This window comes from Helianthus annuus, chromosome 1 (genome assembly GCF_002127325.2).
Source record: "Helianthus annuus cultivar XRQ/B chromosome 1, HanXRQr2.0-SUNRISE, whole genome shotgun sequence".
Lineage (NCBI taxonomy): Eukaryota > Viridiplantae > Streptophyta > Magnoliopsida > Asterales > Asteraceae > Helianthus > Helianthus annuus.
In genome coordinates, this window is record NC_035433.2 from 51726165 (window position 1) to 51747518 (window position 21354).

Here is a 21354-nt window from a genome sequence, read left to right on the forward strand (position 1 = left end):
ATCAAATTGATTGTTTAGATCGAATTTGATTGACCAAGCTCTGACACCAATTGTCAGGATCTGAGTTTGATTGTTGTGGAAATTTAAGATGGAAACAATGAATGAAGATAAACAAATATGATAATATGCAGCAGAATAATAAACTTTTAAATCACAACAATGAAGAGAATGATTTCAGCGTCATGCTTTTATAAAGATTGCAATTACAATGTTTACGTATGCATGAGAATTACAACTCCCCCTCAGCCTGATCACTCCTAGTTTGTTCGTACAAAAATTTCAAGAGGAAAGTGATGAATAGAACAGTACATGCACTGTTCTATTTATAGTACAAACCAAACATGTGAAGCATCTAAGCTGACGTCACCTAGACAGCGACATCTAATAGCCTAACAAACTCCTAACATCTGCTATAGCTTAAGCACAGTTACATTGATAATAAAGGAAAACTCTGTTGATCAATCAACTGTTGGAGAATCCTCTGTTGAGCTTTATCATCTGTTGATGCATAGCAGACCTTAGCTTCTTCAGAATTTGTCTTCATCAGCAATGGATGATTAGACCTTTGCTTCAACAGACTTTTTCTTCATCAGCAGAGGTTCACTTTGGCAGACCTTTGGATCAGCAGACTTTGTCTTCAACAGCAGAGTTTCTCTTAGGCAGACCTTTGGCTTTAGCAGACTTTAGAGAAAGTAGATGTTGAGTCTTTTCCATTGGGAGGAGCAGATCTTCAAAGCACTGTTATTCATGATCAGATGTTGTAGACTATTTTGGCTTTCCAATCATTTGTTCTTTTGTGGGGTCTACTAGATATTAGCTATGTTGTAGACTATTAGCAGTAGTTTAGCCGGGGATCTACAATACTTGACTTTTACCCATCCAGATATTAGCTATGTTGTTCAACAGATTTTTTTGTACATGCATGCCCAAAAAAAAGGGATCACTAGAATGCTTTAAAATGCATCATATGATACATTATCGGGACGACATCTCTGAGCCTCACCCTCGGCCACTCTACTAACTCGACCCTGTTAGCCTACACAGACGCCGACTGGGCTGGTTGCCATGACACTCTTTGTTCCACTAGTGGGTACTGTGTTTACTATGGGGACAATCTCATCTCTTGGTCGTCAAAGAGGCAAGCTGCAATCTCCCATTCTAGCTCAAAAGAAGAATATCGCGGAGTGGCAAACATTGTTTCCGAAATATGTTGGTTATGTAATTTCTTTTAGAACTACATCGTCCCTTAAATCGTGCTACCTTGGTATGTTTCGATAACGTTAGTGTCATCTACTTATCTGATAACCCCGTGCCACATCAACGCACGGAACATATTGAGCTTGATATCCATTTTGTTCGTGAATAAGTTCAAAGGGTCAAGTTCAGATTCTTCATGTTCCATCTCATTACCAGATTGCTGACATTTTAACTAAAGCCCTACCATTTGTTCTATTTGAAGATTTTTGTTCTAGTATCAGCGTCTGGTCACCTCGCACTTCGACTACAGGGGTGTAATAACATATGTATATTGAGTAAATATATCATTTCCTTGTATTCTGATCAATGAGTCGTAATCTCCCAAATACGGGGATTGTATTTCTAGTATACATTGAATGAAAATGAGAGAGGGGGATCATTGATCCTTTTACAATCACCATTGCTTTGAGTATGTCATTATAACACTTCCTTTCATGGTATTTGATGCATATATCATTGATTTCGAGTTGACGAGTGATAAAGGTGCTAAGTACCATGACCTCCAAATCTCCTTTGCACCAAAACAATGTATGGAGTTTCTTGATCATTGTTGACCGGTGCATTTTAGGTACATTTTATAATAATAATAATAATAATAATAATAATAATAATAATGCATATATATTATTGTAAAATACATTGTTTTGTCTAGTATTTTCATTTTACGTGTTAAAGTAAAACATCATAAAAGAGTCAGTTTAATTAAATAAGAGAGATGAAGGTGAGTTTTTGGCCAACATTTTTACAAACCTAATTCATTTAAGTTAAATAGTTTTATGATTAAACTAAAAGTAAAGGGTAAATTACACTTTTCGTCCTTTATGTTTGTATCAAATTGCAATGGATAACCTTTAACTTCAATAATTACAGTCACAATCCTTTATTTGTAAAACACGTTACATTTTACGTCCTTTAGCATTAACAAGGTTAAAATTTAATGTTAAGTCTATTCACACTAGGGTAGTTTTGTAATTTTACATATTTACTTAAAAAATATATTAAAAAAATGAAAAAACATGAAAATATATTTATTTTATAAACCAAAATGTACACTCTCAACTCTCTCTCTTTCTCTCTCAAACCTGTAATCTAAGATTCTCACCACCACCACTCCTGTCGTCGACCACCACCTAAAGCCACAACCACTCTGGCCATCAGTCACTCTAAACACTCCCTCATTCCTTGGACACCCAGAAATCTCCACTGTATGTGCAACCCCATCGCCAGTCCTGCCATCAATTTGAAAGCAAGTTTTAGCAGTTCTATGAAGCCTAAAACAAACAATAGAACACCATCATCACCGGAAACCACCTTCGACAACCACCATCTCCGACAGTCCGACAGCCACCACCACCGTCTCGATCTGTTACAGATATGTGATATATTTACCCAGATCTGAAGGTCAACCATCAAACCGAATGAGGGAAATCATAAGAACAGATCGGCGAAGGTGAAACTTGTTTTGGATCCGTCGCCTTCACGTTGTCGCCGTAAACCACCATTACTCCGGTGGTCCATTGGTTTGAAGGTTGAAACCTTAACTGTGTGTGTGTGTTTTGGGAGTGATAAAAAGAATGGTGGTTTTCTATGCAGGGATGCTGTGCTCTGGTTAGGATTTCATATTGCAAAAAAAAAAAAAAAAGAACAGGGATGTAGATTTGGTTGGGGAAGAAGGAGTTTAGAGAGGAGAGAGAGAGAGAGATAGTTGATTGAGAGATCTGGGTTTAAAATGTATATTTTAGTTTTATGTTTTTTTTGTACTAAACTATTTTTAATTAAGTTGATAAAAAGACTAAACTATCCTTATGAGATATGTCTTAACTGAAAATTTTAACCAAGTTAGTGTCAAAGGACCTAAGGTGTAATAGTTTTAGCAAAAAAAGGATTGTGACTTAATAGCAACCATATATTTCGTATATATTGTAATGAATTGTATTGATCTCTATCCTAAAATAGAGAGGCTCAATGTAATTATAAACTGAATAGAATGAATGGAAAAGGGGTATCGAACCTATTCTATCATGGTATCAAGAGTCCAGACATCTCTCCTCTACTAAACCCTAAATCGCCGCCCCCCCTTCTTGTTCGATATTCTGCTCCTCGCATCCCCAACCTGTGCTGATGACTATATCTGCCATGACATCCTCCATTATGCCGTCAACCACCTCCCCCTCCCTTCACCCTGCAACCACAGTCAACAATATCAAAAACCTAATTCCTATAACCCTGGAGATCGAATCTTCTCAATATAACTCCTGGGCCACCCTCTTCAAGATACAATGCAAAGTCTTTCTTGTCCACGACCACCTCTCTCCACCGAAATAATCCACCACTGAAACCTCCTCTTCTGACCCACCTAAACCCACAGCCGATTGGGAACGGCTTGATGCCATTGTGTTACAATGGATATATAGCACGATTTCTAATGATCTCCTACATACCATAATCAACAAAACATCTACCGCTCATGAAGCCTGGACCGCCATTGAAAATCTGTTTCAAGATAACAAAAGTGCCAAAGCCATCCACCTTATGCAGAAATTTTCCAACACTCGTCTGGATGCTTTCTCCTCCATCTCTGCCTATTGCCAGGAACTTAAAGTCCTGGCTGATCAACTTGCTAATGTCAATGCCCCGGTTGATGATGAACGTCTTGTGTTGCAACTGATTGCTGGGCTCAATGAATCTTACGAAGGCATCGCCACTATTCTGCAACAACAAGACCCGCTACCTTCTTTTTATACAGCCCGCTCTAGACTCATCCAAGTTGAAACACGCAAAGCTGAACAGGCGCTCCTTGCGTCCAAGACTGCCACTGCTCTAAACTCCACCACCAGCCGCACCCCAGCCCACTATGACTCACCAGGCGCATCTTACCGTTCGGACTCACGGGGACGTGGCAGGTCTCGCAGACGCGGCCGCGGCCGCGGCTCGTCTGGCTGATCACGTTACCCGCCCAACAACACTTACTGGCAGCCACCCTATGCTCCTTGGATGGGTCCCTAGTCCGGATATTCACCACAGCAGCCACCACACTACAACTCATGGTCGCCGCCACCCTGCCCCTACCCTACGTCCAACAACAAACATCATCCTTCTCCTTCGGGTACACAGGGGTTACTTGGGCCAAGGCCCACACACGGGCTTCATGCAGCTTATACTCTAACAGATATCGAACAGGCCATGTACACGATGTCTCTGCAACAACATGACTCGATACCGTACATGGACACTGGTGCAACAACGAATATGTCGAATGGACAAGGTGATTATCATTCCTTTTCTAATTCTTACATGTCTAAAAATATTATTGTTGGCAATGGAGATACCATTACGGTTATAGGTACAGGCACCAAATACCTACCCAAACCCTATCCACCTTTCATTCTCAAAGATGTCCTTTACTCACCCAAATTACTTAAAAACCTAATTTCTGTCCGTAGATTTACAACCGATAATTCTGTGTCTGTTGAATTTGACCCGTTTGGTTTTTCTTGTGAAGGATTACAAGACCAGGACCCCACTCCTGCGATGCAACAGCAGCGGTGATCTCCATCCTTTACTTTTGGGACCCAGCTCCTCCTCACCTACTGCTCTTGCTGCTATTTCTTCACAACTCTGGCATCACCGTCTTGGTCACCCAGGGCGCCCGTCTTTACATTCATTAAAAACTTCTTGTTCTATTGACTTTAAGAATTTTGAGAATAATGTATGCCAGTCTTGTGTTTATGGAAAAAGTACTCGTTTACCATTTTATGCGTCTACTTCCCACACTACCCAACCATTTGACATCATACATAGTGACGTGTGGACGTCACCTATTGTTAGTTCAGCTGGCCATAAATACTATATATTGTTCCTAGACGACTTAACCAATTTTTTATGGACATTCCCTATTTCTCACAAATCGCATGTCTTCCCCACTTTTACGCAATTTGCAAAAAATATTAAAACTCAATTTGAACGGGTCATTAAAACCTTCCAATGTGACAATGGAAAAGAGTATGTCAACTCTGCTTTCCAAAGTTTCTTTAACACTAACGGCATCCTTTACCGCCTTTCATGCCCCTACACCTCTTCCCAAAACGGGAAGGCCGAACGCAAAATACGAACAATAAATAACATGATGCGCACACTGCTAGCCCATGCTTCCCTTCCCACCTATTTCTGGCACCACGCACTTGAAACCGCAACCTACCTCCTAAACATTCTCCCAAATACACTCACCAAGGATAAAACGCCAACTGAACTTCTCTACCTATCCACACCCTCCTGTGCCCACTTACGAGTTTTCGGGTGTTTATGCTACCCACTCACTCCATCCACCACCATACACAAGTTGGACCATCGGTCACATCCTTGTGTTTTCCTAGGCTACCCCCAACCACCGAGGCTATCGCTGCCTTAACCTCACCACACACCAAATCTTCATCTCTCGGCATGTTGCCTTTGATGAAACCACCTTCCCGTTCGCCCAATCAATTTCACCCACTCCATCCTATAAATTTCTCACTGACCCGTTTCCACCTCACCTTTGGCCTCATGTAATGCCCTCACCCAACCCGAACACTGCTAACACCAACCCCTCGGCCCTCCCACCTTTCACAGCCCACTCGCCTATCTCCAGCCCACTCGCCCATACCGCTCGGCCCAATAACACATCGCCAAACCCGTCCCCACAACCCAATCACATGCCCAACCCGCCTCCACAGCCCACTCACACATCACCTAATCCGTCCCCACAGCCCATGCCGCCCATTCCCACCTCTCCTCTCACACCGTCAAGCCCAATACAGCCCAATCATACCCACGGCCCACACATACCTTCTCCCGCTCCACAACCTGACCCATGTCCCCCCCCCCTCCACCAACCCGAACCATGCACACTCGTTCAATGAGTGGCATTCACAAACCTAAGCAACCATTTTCCTTACACACCTCCACCTCACCCGTGCCTATACCCAAAAAACCAGCCGATGCCTTATCTATTCCGGAATGGTACTCTGCAATGTCAACTGAATATCATGCATTAATTAGAATCAGGAAATGGGATTTGGTCCCAAGACAGCCACATATGAATGTTATCCGAAGCATGTGGTTGTCCAAACACAAATTTAAGTCCGATGGCAGTCTCGAGCGGTATAAAGCTCGTCTTGTGTGTAACGGAAGATTACAACAGGTTGGCGTGGATTGTGGTGAGACTTTTAGCCCGGTTGTGAAACCGGCAACGATCAGGACAGTGTTATCTATTGCCATCTCGAAGGGTTGGGACGTCCATCAACTAGACGTCACTAACTCCTTCTTACACGACAACCTTAATGAGACGGTTTACATGTATCAACCGATGGGCTTTCGCGACAAAGACTATCCCGACTATGTTTGTTCATTGAAAAAGTCGCTCTACGGATTGAAACAGGCACCACGGGCTTGGTACCAAAGGTTTACTGACTATGTCCTCACATTGGGTTTTCATCACAGCAAATGCGATGCATCTCTCTTCACTCTTCATCAGTGGCATAATACGGCTTTTCTACTCTTATACGTCGATGACATTCTTCTTGTCACATCGTCAGCGGCTCTCCGACATCAACTTGTGGCCAAACTTGCTAGTGAATTCGCTATGAAGGACCTTGGTCCCCTCAGTTACTTCCTTGGTATTTCGGTCATTCGCACGAAATCGAGTTTGTTCCTATCACAACAATCATATGCCACAGACATCATTACTCGTGCGGGCATGCAATCTTGCAACCCAGTTGCCACTCCGGTTGATACGAATGCTAAGCTTAGTGCTTCCGGTGACATGTTCCATGACCCCACTTTATACCAAAGTTTAGCTGGGGCACTGCAATATCTGACCTTCACTCGTCCAGACATTACAGATGCTGTTCAGCAAGTGTGCATGCACATGCACTCCCCCATGCAATCTCATTGGAATGCCTTGAAGCGAATTATCCGATACATTAAAGGCACGTCTTCGTTCAGAATCACATTGAGTCCTTTTTCTTCTCCATCTCTCACTGCGTATACAGATGCTGACTGGGCAGGTTGCCCCGATATGAGACGATCTACTAGCGGCTACTGCATATACTACGCTGATAATCTGATCTCCTGGTCTTCCAAGCGCCAAACTACCGTCTCTAGATCCAGTGCAGAAGCCGAATATAGAGCTGTTGCCAATGTTGTTACTGAAATCTGCTGGATTCGTAACCTGCTCCTCGAGTTACATCAGCCGTTATCCTGTAATTATTGAAGTTAAGGGGTTATCCATTGCAATCCGATATAAACATAAAGGACGAAAAGTATAATTTACCCAAAAGTAAAATTAAAAATCACAATCTCTAATTTGCAATAAAGGTTCAACGAGATTATCATTTGGAATATATTAATTATATAGGGTGGAGATACAATAGGAAGTTTATTTGGCTAGGAAGGCTAGGAAGTGATCTTGACCATCCATTAAGTTAATCAAGGGCTAAGATTAAATCAGGGAAATTGAAAGGAAGAAAAGAGGCGCGTGAGTTTGTTCAAGGGCATTCTAGTCAATCCAAGCCAATAGTTTCTCTCTCCTCCAATTCCCCCCCATTTTTTAAACGTTAATAACTCTTTCATACGACATTATTTTTTTTATAAAAATTGCACCAAAAAAAACGAGCGTTTTTTTATCTTTAAAACGAGTATATTATTGCTATATTTAAAAAAAAAATTTAAACCCAGTTCTATAAAACGCAATAGAAAAACCACCAGTTACGTAAAACGCAATGGAAAAAAAACCTAAAAAATGACATTTTTCTAAAACGCAATGCACCAAAAACACAAAGAAATGACTTATTTGTAAAACGCAATGGCCAGAAAACACAAAGAAATGTCTTATTTCTAAAACGCAATGCACTGAAAACACATAAAAAAGTGTTTTACCTAAAACGCAATGCACAACAAACACAAAGAAATGTCTTATTTGTAAAACGCAATGGCCAGAAAACACAAAGAAATGTTTTATTTGTAAAACGCAATGCCAGAAAACACTTAAAAATGTCTCATTTCTAAAACGCAATGACCTAAAAAAACAAAAGAAAGTGTTCTCTGTAAAACGCAATGGACTGAAAACACCTAAAAATGTGTTTTTACCTAAAACGCAATGACTAAAAACACTTCAAAAATGTGTTTTACCTAAAACGCAATGACTAAAGATACTTAAAAATGTGTTTTTTCTAAAACGCAATAGCCAGAAAACACATAAAACTCTATTATTTCTTAACGCAATGGGCACATAAAACTGTTTGTGAACTGTTTTTGAATTGTCTGTGAACTGTCTGAATTGTCTACGAATTACTGTCTTTGAAATGAGCCAATTTCTGGAAATTTAATTTTTCTAATGCGTTTTTAGTACAGCAATTTAATCGAAAAAATTTTTTCCGAGCAGACCAGGTCAGCTCAACCCCAGCCAGGGGCTGCCGCCCCTTGGACCCCGCCAGGGGCTGCCGCCCCTGGGACCCCGCTACCAAGGGCTGTCGTCCCTGGACCCCCACTAAGATCGTAAAACGCAATGACTAAATAAAAACCCAGATCGTGAAAATGAAATTAAAGAATTTCTTACATGGATCGAAGCTGGTTTCTTCATCAATTGACGAAATTTGAATGATAGAAACACTTATCAGCGACTTCAAAATCATCAGAAAAAACGAGATTTTGAATGAAATTAAACTGAGTTTTTCTTCAAAAAAAGCTGAAGAACACGTTGATCGGGTGGTTGAATCATTGATTGATGACGAAAATCACACTATAATGTAATGATTATTGAGATAGTAAGTGAAGAAAAGGATGGAGATGGTGGGTTTTGAAAATGGTGGGTTTTGAAGTAACTGGGGAGGAGAAGGAAGAAGAAATGATGAGATTGACTAAAATACTCTTTCTCTTTATTTTAAAATTTGCCACATGTCATAATTCTATGGCTTCCTATCCTTCCTCGCGAAAATTAACTTCCTATTTGATTTTTTCCCTAATTATATATCATGGATCTTCAGGTCAAAATCAATATCAAAGATGGCTTATGTAAGTCTACGTGGGCTCATGTTAAGTTAAATCATATGATCCGGGTTTGGAAATAATTAGAAGGCCTCGAGCCCATGAGGAGAAAAAAAGACAAGTCGGTGGAACAATTGTGTTTGGGAAAAGGGGAGATCGAATACAAAAGAAGGGGTTTTTTTTACGCAGCTTTTGGGAGTTCACAACACATACGGGCAGTAGAATTTGGCTGCTTGACACAAAAATCAAGGTTAATGATCGAGTATAGGATGCAAGGCTAATTTTTTTTTTTTTTTTTTTATAATCTTCGGGTGTAAGGTTCATATAGGTCTTACACATTATTTTGTTTATGTATTGGATGTTACTCTCTCCGTCCCATTAAATGTGTCTTATTTTGAATTTTTAAAGTGTTTATTTATAAACTTTGACTTTAATTATATATTTTCCGTGTTATATAAAACTTGATAAAAATTAACCCGATAAAAGCACTTGTAAAACACACTCAAATCATATAACTGTCATCAAGTATTATCTAACACAAACAAAATTATTTAAGGTTAAAATTTATAAATAAAGACTTTGGAAATTTAAAATATGACACTTTTAATGAGACAGATGGAGTATTTCATTTGTGATGATAAACATTTAAATTTGATTGACGTATTAGTTAATTTAAACGATTTGTGTGTTATGAGTTATTTCTTTACAATTATGTTTGGTTGATAACAAAACCTAAAAGCGGGTTGGGCTTGACACTTATAAATTGGGTAATTGACATGTTTTGATGACAAGAAACTGTTTTGAGTGCCATTTAACTAATTTCTAGAATTATGTATATGTGGTTCCCAATTAATTAACTGAATTTTGTGTGAAATCTTAAACCTGAAATTTAGAGATTGATCATCTTTCTCATATATTGTTTTAAATTAAAATTCAGTTTTATATTAAATTAGTTATTTTTATTTTAAATAATCATTCAAAACGTGTAATACACTTACCCAACCTCAATGGTTGTTGAAGATTTCCAAAACCATACGTTGTGCGACCATGCACCAATACCATGTTTATGATCTCATAAACGTCGCTTGTGACAATGAAATAATATCTTTTTTCTTTCATATTTCTCTTTCTTCTTTTTTTCATTTCCAAACTAATATTTACTTAAAAGTCATTTTCACCTCTTTATTTTTTCCAGTTTTATTTATGGAGGTGCCGTAATAAAGGAAACATGGCGTGTAATAGAGAATATGCATCTTAACTTATTTTTGTCGAGACTCGGTCTATAACCATAAATACCGGGATAGGAAACTAAATACATATTCAATTCATAAAGGTTATTACATGCAAAATTGGTGTTCATAAGTTTAGGTCGAGCCTATCAACACATCACAAATTATCTATGTTTTCTTCCGCTAGAGATCTATTTCATGTATAAGCATAACAACCAATTTCCTATCATCTCTCGTAAACGCAAACTCTTTTTCAATGAACATTTGATATTTTTCCTATGATCATCCACAATTTTATTTAACTAAATGCAAACACAAATATACATATGACGTAACTAAACTAACTAACATGCAAATAGATAAAATTAATCATTTTTTAACAAAATTCATATCAAGGAACGAGCACCTAGCTAGTTATCATGGCAAGATCTTCATGTGGGCAATGATCTTCAAAGTCTATCACAATAACCTGCAAAACTTAGCAAAAATCGTGTAGAAGCAATCTTCTAACATTGCGATTAGCACGCAAAATTTAAAAATTTTGCAGTTTTTTCATAAAAGCTCTTATTTGAAACTTTGAACCACTCAAACTAACAGAATAAACCCCATATCCCCAACTTAAAGCATTGCATTGTCTCCAATGCAACCCTTAAGTCAAAAATTAGAATTCGACCAAAAAATGATTAATTTTACAAAAACCTAAAACTCACTTTCGTAGGAACCACGATTGCATTTAGCGTATGCAACAAGCCTTTTAAACCACTCGGTAAAGCCAAGTGGATGAGTGAAGTCTCGTGAGGGTTTATAACCTAAAACTCACTTTCGTAGGAACCACGATTGCATTTAGCGTATGCAACAAGCCTTTTAAACCACTCAATAAAGCCAAGTGGATGAGTGAAGTCTCGTGAGGGTTTATAGTTAACACATCCACAAAGTTCATTTAAACTAAAAGAAAAAAATACAACAAATAAATAAAAATACAAAATATACAACAATCATACCTGATGTTCATTCATGGTGGTCTCAAAGCACATTTTCCTATTGAATTTCCCAAGTATGCTCAGATACTAACATGCCAAATCCTAACTAGCATAATAATAATCGATATGTACTTTGAGTAGTTGTTGCGGCGGAGCCATTTCATTATTACTTGCCCAATGTCTTGTAGTCCCACATTCCAAATATTTGTCCTCGAACCTGCATCCCCAACTTTGTTGTTTGCACTAATCAATATGGAAGGAGGATCAAGATATACTTCGATAACCTTAGTCTGTGGTTTTGTGCGAAGCGCTAAGTCTTTATTTGAGTTAAAGCATTTAACTTCATGTGCTAGAAAACTTGTAACCTCTTTTTCCATTTCATTTTCAACAACAAGCTTTTCCATGTGTGGTTCTTCATCAATTGAGGAAATCAGTGTGGTATTAATCTCCACAACCTCACCCCAACTTGAGAATGGTTTATGACATCATCGAGTGATGGTGAGATGGACTCTTCTACTCGTATCTTTATAGATAATACCTCGCACTTCATGCTCAAATAGTCAATTCGTTGTTGATTTGAAAGGTTGGGTGCTGATAATAATTCATCGATCTTGGATAACATCGATTCCGCTGGAGCAAGTTGTTCATCCTCTTTGGATTGATACACCAACTCCAAATTTTGAAAAACATTTTTCTTATTGATAATAATGTTTCTCACCATAGTAATCCAGATCTTGTTGATAATAATATTGAGAATCCTGTGAAGGTGAATTAAAGGACAGGTAATATGGTTAGATATCATCGTAATAAACATCTTTGTGCGTCCTCACACATTTTCTGGAATACAGAACAATCGTCACACGTGTGACATGGACAACCACAACCTCGGCATGAAGAATAAGTGCTTTCCATTATAAAATATCTTCTTCCAATGATATGCACAAACAAAACTAGTATACCTAAGGTAAAAGCAAATAGTGAGATATGAGACAAAAAAAACTCTTTTATATTATTATTATTATTATTATTATTATTATGATGATGATGATGATGATGATGATGATGATTGATGATGATGATGATGATGATGATGATGATGATGATGATGGATGATGATGATGATGATGATGATGATGATGATGATGATGATGATGATGATGATGATGATTGATGATGATGATGATGATGATGATGATGATGATGATGATGATGATGATGATGATGATGATGATGATGATGATGATGATGATGATGATGATGATGATGATGATGATGATGATGATGATGATGATGATGATGATGATGATGATGATGATGATGATGATGATGATGATGATGATGATGATGATGATGATGATGATGATGATGATGATGATGATGATGATGATGATGATGATGATGATGATGATGATGATGATGATGATGATGATGATGATGATGATGATGATGATGATGATGATGATGATGATGATGATGATGATGATGATGATGATGATGATGATGATGATGATGATGATGATGATGATGATGATGATGATGATGATGATGATGATGATGATGATGATGATGATGATGATGATGATGATGATGATGATGATGATGATGATGATGATGATGATGATGATGATGATGATGATGATGATGATGATGATGATGATGATGATGATGATGATGATGATGATGATGATGATGATGATGATGATGATGATGATGATGATGATGATGATGATGATGATGATGATGATGATGATGATGATGATGATGATGATGATGATGATGATGATGATGATGATGATGATGATGATGATGATGATGATGATGATGATGATGATGATGATGATGATGATGATGATGATGATGATGATGATGATGATGATGATGATGATGATGATGATGATGATGATGATGATGATGATGATGATGATGATGATGATGATGATGATGATGATGATGATGATGATGATGATGATGATGATGATGATGATGATGATGATGATGATGATGATGATGATGATGATGATGATGAAAAAGAATCAAACAAACCTAGTATACTAAGAGCACTAGCTTCCCGGCAACGTTGCCATTTTGATGAACTGTCGTTTGGGTCATACAAAAACCTAAATAACCTAGGTAGCTAGAGTAAATCGAGTATCGAATCCACTAGGAGAATGTGGTCAGTATTACACGTTTTATTCCATTATTTAAACTAAAGATTACTAAATTAATTTAAAACTAAATTTGGACTTGATTGATTTAATAAAATAACTAAAGAAAATCTAGATTACGGTTTAAAAACAATACATGAGAAATCAACCTCCATCGGATTTCAGGTTTCAGGTTTCAGGTTTCACACAAAACTTAGTTAATTAATTGGGAACCATATAGACATAATTCTGAAAATTAATTAAAATGGAACCAAAACAGGTTCTTGTCATCAAACCATGTCAATTACCCAATTTATAAGTGTCAAGTCAACCCCTTAGTCACCTAATATGCTTCTAGGTTTTGTTATCAACCGAACGTAACTGTAAAGAGAGAACTCAAGACACACACACATTGTTTAAGTTAACCAAGACGTCAATCAGATTTAAATATTTGTCATGACAAATAAAGTAAGATCCAATACATAAATCAAATAATATTCAAAATCTAGGAAAAAAATCTAATAGAAAGTTTAGTTTTGGTAAGAAGGATAGGAAGCAATAAGAGGAGGACATGTGGTAAAGATGAAAAAACATAAGGAGGGACATTTTAATCAAAACTCACCATCTTCAAAAAAACCCAGCATCCACAATTCATTTCTCTTTCCCATATACTCAAATCCTCCATTTTAAAAACCATAAACTACCATATCACAACAAACACCACTACCTCCACCACCACCTACGATTGCCACCATCTTGCTGGAAACTAGATCTGAAACCACCACAACCACCTTCAACCACCTATTGGGTTTTTAAGATCTGAAACCACCATTCCACCGCTACCGCTCCACCACCCACCGCCACTGCAACAAGTTTCCCTTTGGTGTATCAGAGTTCTTTCTCCGTCCACTGTTGTTAATTAGAGTTCTTTTGTAAGTTGTGTTATTTTTTTATTTTCATTGAGTTTTAGGTTATTAAACCTCAATTGCGTTTTCACCTCATTATGTTTTAGTTAGAGTTCTTTTCATTTTTGTTCTTTTGGATGTTAAAGCAGAGGCATGACCATGCTAAAATAGAAGCATGATCATGTTGGAACAAAGGCGTGACCACGTTAAAACTCATTGCGTTTTAGAACCTATAGTGCAAAGAACATGATCATGCTAAGACAAAGGCATGATCATGTTGGAACTAACGCATACCCATGTTAAAACTACATTGCTTTTTAGAACCTATGTTAAAACTCCATTGCTTCTTAGAACCTGCAGTGCAAAATATTAATTATGGGTTTCATTGTGTCGGAGTGTAAAGAACATGATGATGCTAAATAGAAGCATGGTCATGTTGGAACAAAAGCATGACCATGTTAAAATATTAACATGGCCATGTTAAAACTCCATTGCTTTTTAGAACCTACAGTGCAAAATATTGATTTTTTGTTTCATTGTGTTTTACAAGAAAAGAACATGATCATGCTAAAATAGAAGCATGGTCATGTTGGAACAAAAGCATGAGCAATGTTAAAACATAAACATGGCCATGTTAAAACTCCATTGCTTTTTAAAACCTGCAGTGCAAAATATTGATTTTGTGTTTCGTTGCGTTTTACAACCTATAGTGCAAAGAACATGATCATGCTAAAATAGAAGCATGATCATGTTGGAACAAAAGCATGACCATGTTAAAACATAAACATGCATGTTAAAAATCCGTTGCTTTTTAGAATCTATAGTGTAAAATCTTGATTTTGGGTTTCATTGCGTTTTAGAATTGGAGTGTAAAAGAACATCAAAGAACATGATCATGTTAAAAGGGAAGCATGGTCATGTTGGAACAAAGACATGACCATGTTAAAACAAAAACATTATCATGTTAAAACCCATTGCATTTTAGAACCTGGATGTTGGAACAAAGGCATGACCATGTTAAAACAAAGGCATGGTCAAGTTAAAAGAGAAACCTCACCATGTGAAACCCATTGCGTTTTAGACCGGAGTGTACGTTTTCAGAATTTAAGTGCAAGGAACATGATTATACTAAAACATAAACATGATCAAGCTAGAATAGAGGCATGACCATGTTAAAACATAAACACGACCATATGAAACCCGATTGCGTTTTAAAACCTAGGTTATAGTGTGTTGTTCTATCCATTGCGTTCTATGTATCTGAGTTTTCGAAAAAAAAAATTCAAAAGTACATCAACAGTGTACTTGTTTTAAAAATAAAAAACGCTCGTTTTTATGGTGCAACTTTTATAAAAAAATATTGTCGTATGAAAAAGTTATTAACGTTTAAAAACAACAGGGAATTGGAGGAGAGAGTAACTTTTGATTTGGATGGACTAGAATACCGTCAAACTAACTCACGCGCCTTTTTTTGTTCAATTTCACCCATTTAATCTTTTTTTGAACAATGAAAATCTTTAACTTGTTGTGAGAGAGATCCCATACCCTTCTAAACAGAGGGCCCTGACCCTACTCCGGTCAGACTATTTTGTCTTATCCGGGTCCACGCTGACATCAGAGTTTGGCTAATAGATGGTCAAGATTACTTTCTAGTCTTTCTACTCAAATAAACTTCCTAGTATATATGCTGACGCTTCTCTATACGAAACATCCACCCGGGAAGATCACCGAAAATTAATTGCTCAGCAGACAATTTTCCTCACTCTGCGTGGACTTTCGTGCACAGCAGCCAAAGCTGCCTCTTGTTCCGTGTGTATGCCAAAATTCTGTATGTGACCCTCTTAACTTGCGAACCCCCTTTAAGGTGCCGTCCTCTGCTATTAATTCATTTTGGATCACTTAAGCCCACGAATAATTGTTACGACCCATCTCTTATATTTCTCATCCAAAATACAATCACTACTCGATCTGTTTCTTTAATTCCTTCTGCTCACCAGAAACAAGGACTTTGAATCAAGTTGTTGTTTTTCTATTGCATCGTGAGCCGAGCCAAGCTAGGGCAATCTTGGGCTCGGCTCGATTATAAACCGAGCTGGCTTGGTTCGGCTCGGATTTGAAACCGAGCTGAAAATCTGATCTCGGGCTCAGCTTGGTTTTAAACCGAGCTGGCTCGGCTTGATTTGGTTTGACTCGATTTTAAAAATAAAAATTAATACATAGCTCTCAAAATTCAATATTCTAAAATATTATTCAATACTTCAAAAGAAAATATTCAAAATAAGTTCAACCTAATACGTTACAAGCCAAAATCACGTTCAACAACGCAAAATAAGTTTATATTTCAAGTAATACAATATTTGTTCATTAACACGACAATCAACCTTTAAATATGCCATAAATATCAAACAAACTAGAAGCCTAAATACATGTAAATAATAATCACTTTTTTCTAATATATTATATGTATATAAAATTAAAATATATTATAAGTAAAATAATTCGAGCTAAGCCGAGCCGAGCTACCAAGCGAGCCAAACTGAGCCAATTTGGCTCGTCACGAGTCGAGCCGAGCTAGGCTCCTTTCTAACCGAGCCGAGCCAGGCCGGCTCGGCTCACTTTTAAACCAAGCCATATCAAACGAGCTTTTTCCAAACTAAAACTGAGCAAGCTTCAAGCCACGAACTTTTTAAATAGCCCTATTAAATAATTAGATTTTTTCAAGTCCAAACTTTCCAATAGCCCTAATTTTCAACTTAACTGTACAAATGACAAAACAATATATTAATATTTTTTTTAAAAGTAAACTTCATTAAACCAATATATTAATACTTAATTTCCATAAGAATCACCATCTCATTTAATCACATTTAATTTTCATGATAAAAGCACCATCTTACGATCTTACATGTATTAATAAATATAAATATGTCTTAACCTAAAATTATTATTTTTTTTAACGGCGGCTATTTTATATATCCATAAACAACTTATAAAATTACATCCCGAATGTTAAAATCTTGCCATCTCTTCCAAACTAAACAACACAATTTTGACCTTCTTTTAACCACAAGAAAGAATCTTCTTTAATCCACTCTACTACCTTATATAGGTGTAATTGGTTACTAACACTAATATTTTTTTTATCTCTAATCATTTGACCGTGTTGGCTCGTTTTCATCTTAATACGCATGATAATAAATCCATATCAAAAGACTGTATAGTATCAATGCATTTATAACATAATTATTATAGAATAAAGTGTACCTAAAATGCACTAATCAGTTGCCACATATACAACATCTACTCGTTTGTCCCAAAAGAAAAGCTAAGCACAACGGTTTAGCCTTAATTCGGTACACAAGGAGACATATGATGAAAATCAATAACTGAATTCAATGACTAGGAACCACAAACTGAATGATTTTGGTTTAATAATATGAATCGAAATGCATGATGTAATTTGACTTATGAGTTGCAATTACCTGATTCCATGGTTCATCAGATTATGAGGTAAAATACTTATGGTAGACTCAGGGTGCGCTTTGTCAGGTGTACCAATTGGCTTGAATAAACTGTTTGAAACTAATTCTGTTAAATTTTTATAAAATAGCTTACCAGTGGGCCAATGCAAGGACCCATTTCGTGAACAACTGTATCACCTGATGTACTGATACACTAGTTTGTGATCCACAACGATGCTGCCACCTTTGAAAAATTAAGGGCTTGTGGCGATTGCTTTAACCGAGAAGTCGAGAGGAACAACATATGAGAAGGATCTGTGCTTTATGTATTGAACACCTCTGGAGCTACTTAGTCTAGTCAAACGGGTAATACATGTTGGCGAATGTCTGAGTCCGATTGTGGCTTTGGCGTGGATCGGGTTCGGGTATCAACTTGGAGTGGAGTCCAAGTTTAATTTAATTATGGGATAATTATCTATTCCTAAAATAAGGAGTTATTTTAGATAATTATGTGGTTTAAATTAATGCAGAATACTGGTTATATTCTAACATGTTTGGTTAGTCTATAAATACGGTGTTTAGGGTAGGGATTATGAAATTGTAGTTTTTGAGTTAGATTTCTTCAATAAAATTGCATGTTTGGCAATCTGTTTTCTTTTCTCTGATTACCTTCAATTGGTATCAGAGTGTTGAGTTTATTCAAGGGCCTGCTTGGTTGTGAGGAGAAATCAAAGACGGAGACCATCTTAGTGTCCTATGTGAGTTCGATACGAATCAAAACAGAATCTTTTCTAACCGTCTTACAGGGCTGGAAAAGGATTCGTTGCAGACTTATTCGCGTACCAGAAATAAATCTCAGGTGACAAGGAGTGTTGATGCAAGCGGGTCAAATCCGCCGACAAAAGAACCAAACATGTTGACGTTTCAATGTCCGATGTTGACATCAACAAACTACACTATATGGAGCATGCGAATGGAAGTAATTCTTGGAATTCATGGAGTCTGGGAAGTGATAGATCCGGGCTTAGACAATGCCAAGAAGAACAATATTGTGAAGGGCCTCATATTTCAATCCATACCGGAAGATTTGATTCTTCAAATCGGGAAACTAAAAACCGGTAAGGAGATGTGGGAGGCTATTAAGACAAGGAATCTAGGGGCTGAACGCGTGAAGGAAGCGAGACTTCAAACATTAACTGTCGAGTTTGATAGTTTGAAGATGGAAGACACCGGTACGATAGACGATTATGCAGCGAAGTTGTCCGGTATTGCCTCAAAATCAGCCACACTTGGAGATGTCATATCTGAACACAAGTTAGTAAAGAAATTTCTCACAAGTCTTCCCAGGCGATTTGTCCACATTGTGGCATCACTTGAACATATTTTGGATCTTAAAACAGTTGGGTGTGAAGATGTGGTTGGTAGATTGAAGGCTTACGAAGAAAGGATTAAAGAAGAAAACAAAGTTAACGAGACTCAAGGAAAATTGCTTTATTCAAGGGCCGAATTTTCCAACAGAAACTATGATTCAAATAGGGGTAGAGGTTGCGGCGTGAACTCTCGAGGTCGTGGTCGAGGTAACACCCAAAATCATGGTCAACAGGATTCCTCGAAAAAAAAGTGAAGATAAAAAACAAAAGGGAAAACGTGACCTCTCAAATATCAAGTGTTATCGTTGCGACAAGTACCGACACTTTTTCTCAAGATGCCCAGAACGAACCCGAGACCACGAGGCAAGTCTCAATGATACGAAAGAGGGAGATACAGATCATGAGGAAGGAACTTTTTTCATGATGAACCATGTTGAAGAAACGATATTCTTGAATGAAGATAATTTCATCCCTCCAAAGATCAAAACCAATAATGAAGAAGATGATGTATGGTATTTGGACAACGGTGCGAGTAATCATATGACCGGTAATTACTCGTACTTTTCTGAATTAAATGAACATATAACTGGATGTGTGAGGTTCGGAGATGGGTCGTGCGTGAGTATAAAAGGAAAGGGATCTATTTTGTTTGAAGGAAAGAGCGTAGAGCAGAAACTACTGAAAGATATTTACTATATTCCGTCGCTCCGAAGTAATGTGATTAGTCTCGGACAAGCTACAATATCCAGTTGTGATATTCGTCTCCGAGGTAAATTCTTAACCATGCGAGACAAAGGTGGTAGATTGCTTATGAAAGTCCTGCGAAGTGAAAATCGTCTTTATAAAACCCGACTAAAAGTTGGAAAACCTCATTGTTTACAAGCTAACATTGACGAAGAGTCTTGGTTATGGCATGCCTGACTTGGCCATATCAGCATTGGTGCGGTGAATTTGATGCACAAGTTAGCTAAAAGGGTACCAGTTATTAAACTTCAACATCAGCTCTGCGAGTCTTGCATGGTTGCTAAACAAATAAAGCGCTCCTTCCCGAAAAAGCAACATATAGAGCAACACATATTCTTGATATGATTGATGGGGATCTTTGCGGACCAGTTGATCCACCCACACAAGCTGGTAATATTTATATTTTGGTACTTATTGACGATTTTTCAAGATATAGGTGGTCCTTTCTCTTGAGTATAATGATTCCACCCCCAATGTGGTCTTTAACAGCGTTCCACCCTCAATGTGGAATCATTATACTCAAAAGATTCATAATGGTGATTGAAAAGCGAACCAGTAAAGAAATTAAAACGTTCCATATGGATAGAGGCGGTGAATTTACTTCACATGATCTTAGCCGGTTCTGTGACCAAGAAGGTATAACACGAATGTTGACGACCCCTTATGCACCTTAACAAAACGGCATTGTCGAACGGAGAAACCGAACACTACTCGAGATGACTTGGTGTCTCATGAAAGCAAGAAGTGTACCAAATTATTTCGGGGGTGAAGTGGTTCAACATGCAACCTTTATTATAAATCGAACCCCTACGCGAGCACTGGTAGGAGTTACACCATACGAAAAATTTTATGGTGAGAAACCTGGCCTGGAAGATTTAAGAGTATCCGGTTGTGTGGCCTACGAAAGAATAGTTGCAAAGCACTTGAGGAAACTCGATGACAGGTCCAAACCATTGGTGTATCTCGGCAAAGAACCCGGTTGAGGTGGATTTCGTCTCTTCAATCCATGTGAAAATAAAATTATTATTAGTGCCTATGCTGAATGTGATGAAAAGAGGTTGGAATTGGAAAAATGTGCTCGGAAATCCAACCCAAGCTGAAAGCGAACCAGGTTCCTATACGGTTATGTGGGGTGATACTCAACAAGCTGAAGTTGAACAGCCGAACAACAATGAAATGAACCCAGCAGTCGCTGGACAACATCAGCCCATAAACGACCGAGAAACAATGCCGCAGGCCAGC

At 37.7% G+C, this 21354-nt stretch overlaps 2 protein-coding genes across 2 annotated transcripts; both read left to right on the forward strand.

The window, feature by feature from the left end:
• The first annotated feature begins 6265 nt into the window (after positions 1-6265).
• LOC110890535 (uncharacterized mitochondrial protein AtMg00810-like) lies at positions 6266-7507 on the forward strand. Its single transcript, XM_022138175.1, has one exon. It carries the CDS (start codon positions 6266-6268, stop codon positions 7505-7507), a length of 1242 nt encoding a protein of 413 aa, XP_021993867.1.
• An 11404-nt stretch (positions 7508-18911) lies between these two features.
• LOC110890607 lies at positions 18912-19622 on the forward strand. Its single transcript, XM_022138250.1, has one exon. It carries the CDS (start codon positions 18912-18914, stop codon positions 19620-19622), a length of 711 nt encoding a protein of 236 aa, XP_021993942.1.
• The last annotated feature ends 1732 nt before the right edge of the window (positions 19623-21354 follow it).

Coding starts and splice junctions, on each gene's coding strand:
- LOC110890535 (XM_022138175.1), top strand. CDS start 6,266: ATGTCAACTGAATATCATGCATTAATTAGAATCAGGAAATGGGATTTG.
- LOC110890607 (XM_022138250.1), top strand. CDS start 18,912: ATGTTGACGTTTCAATGTCCGATGTTGACATCAACAAACTACACTATA.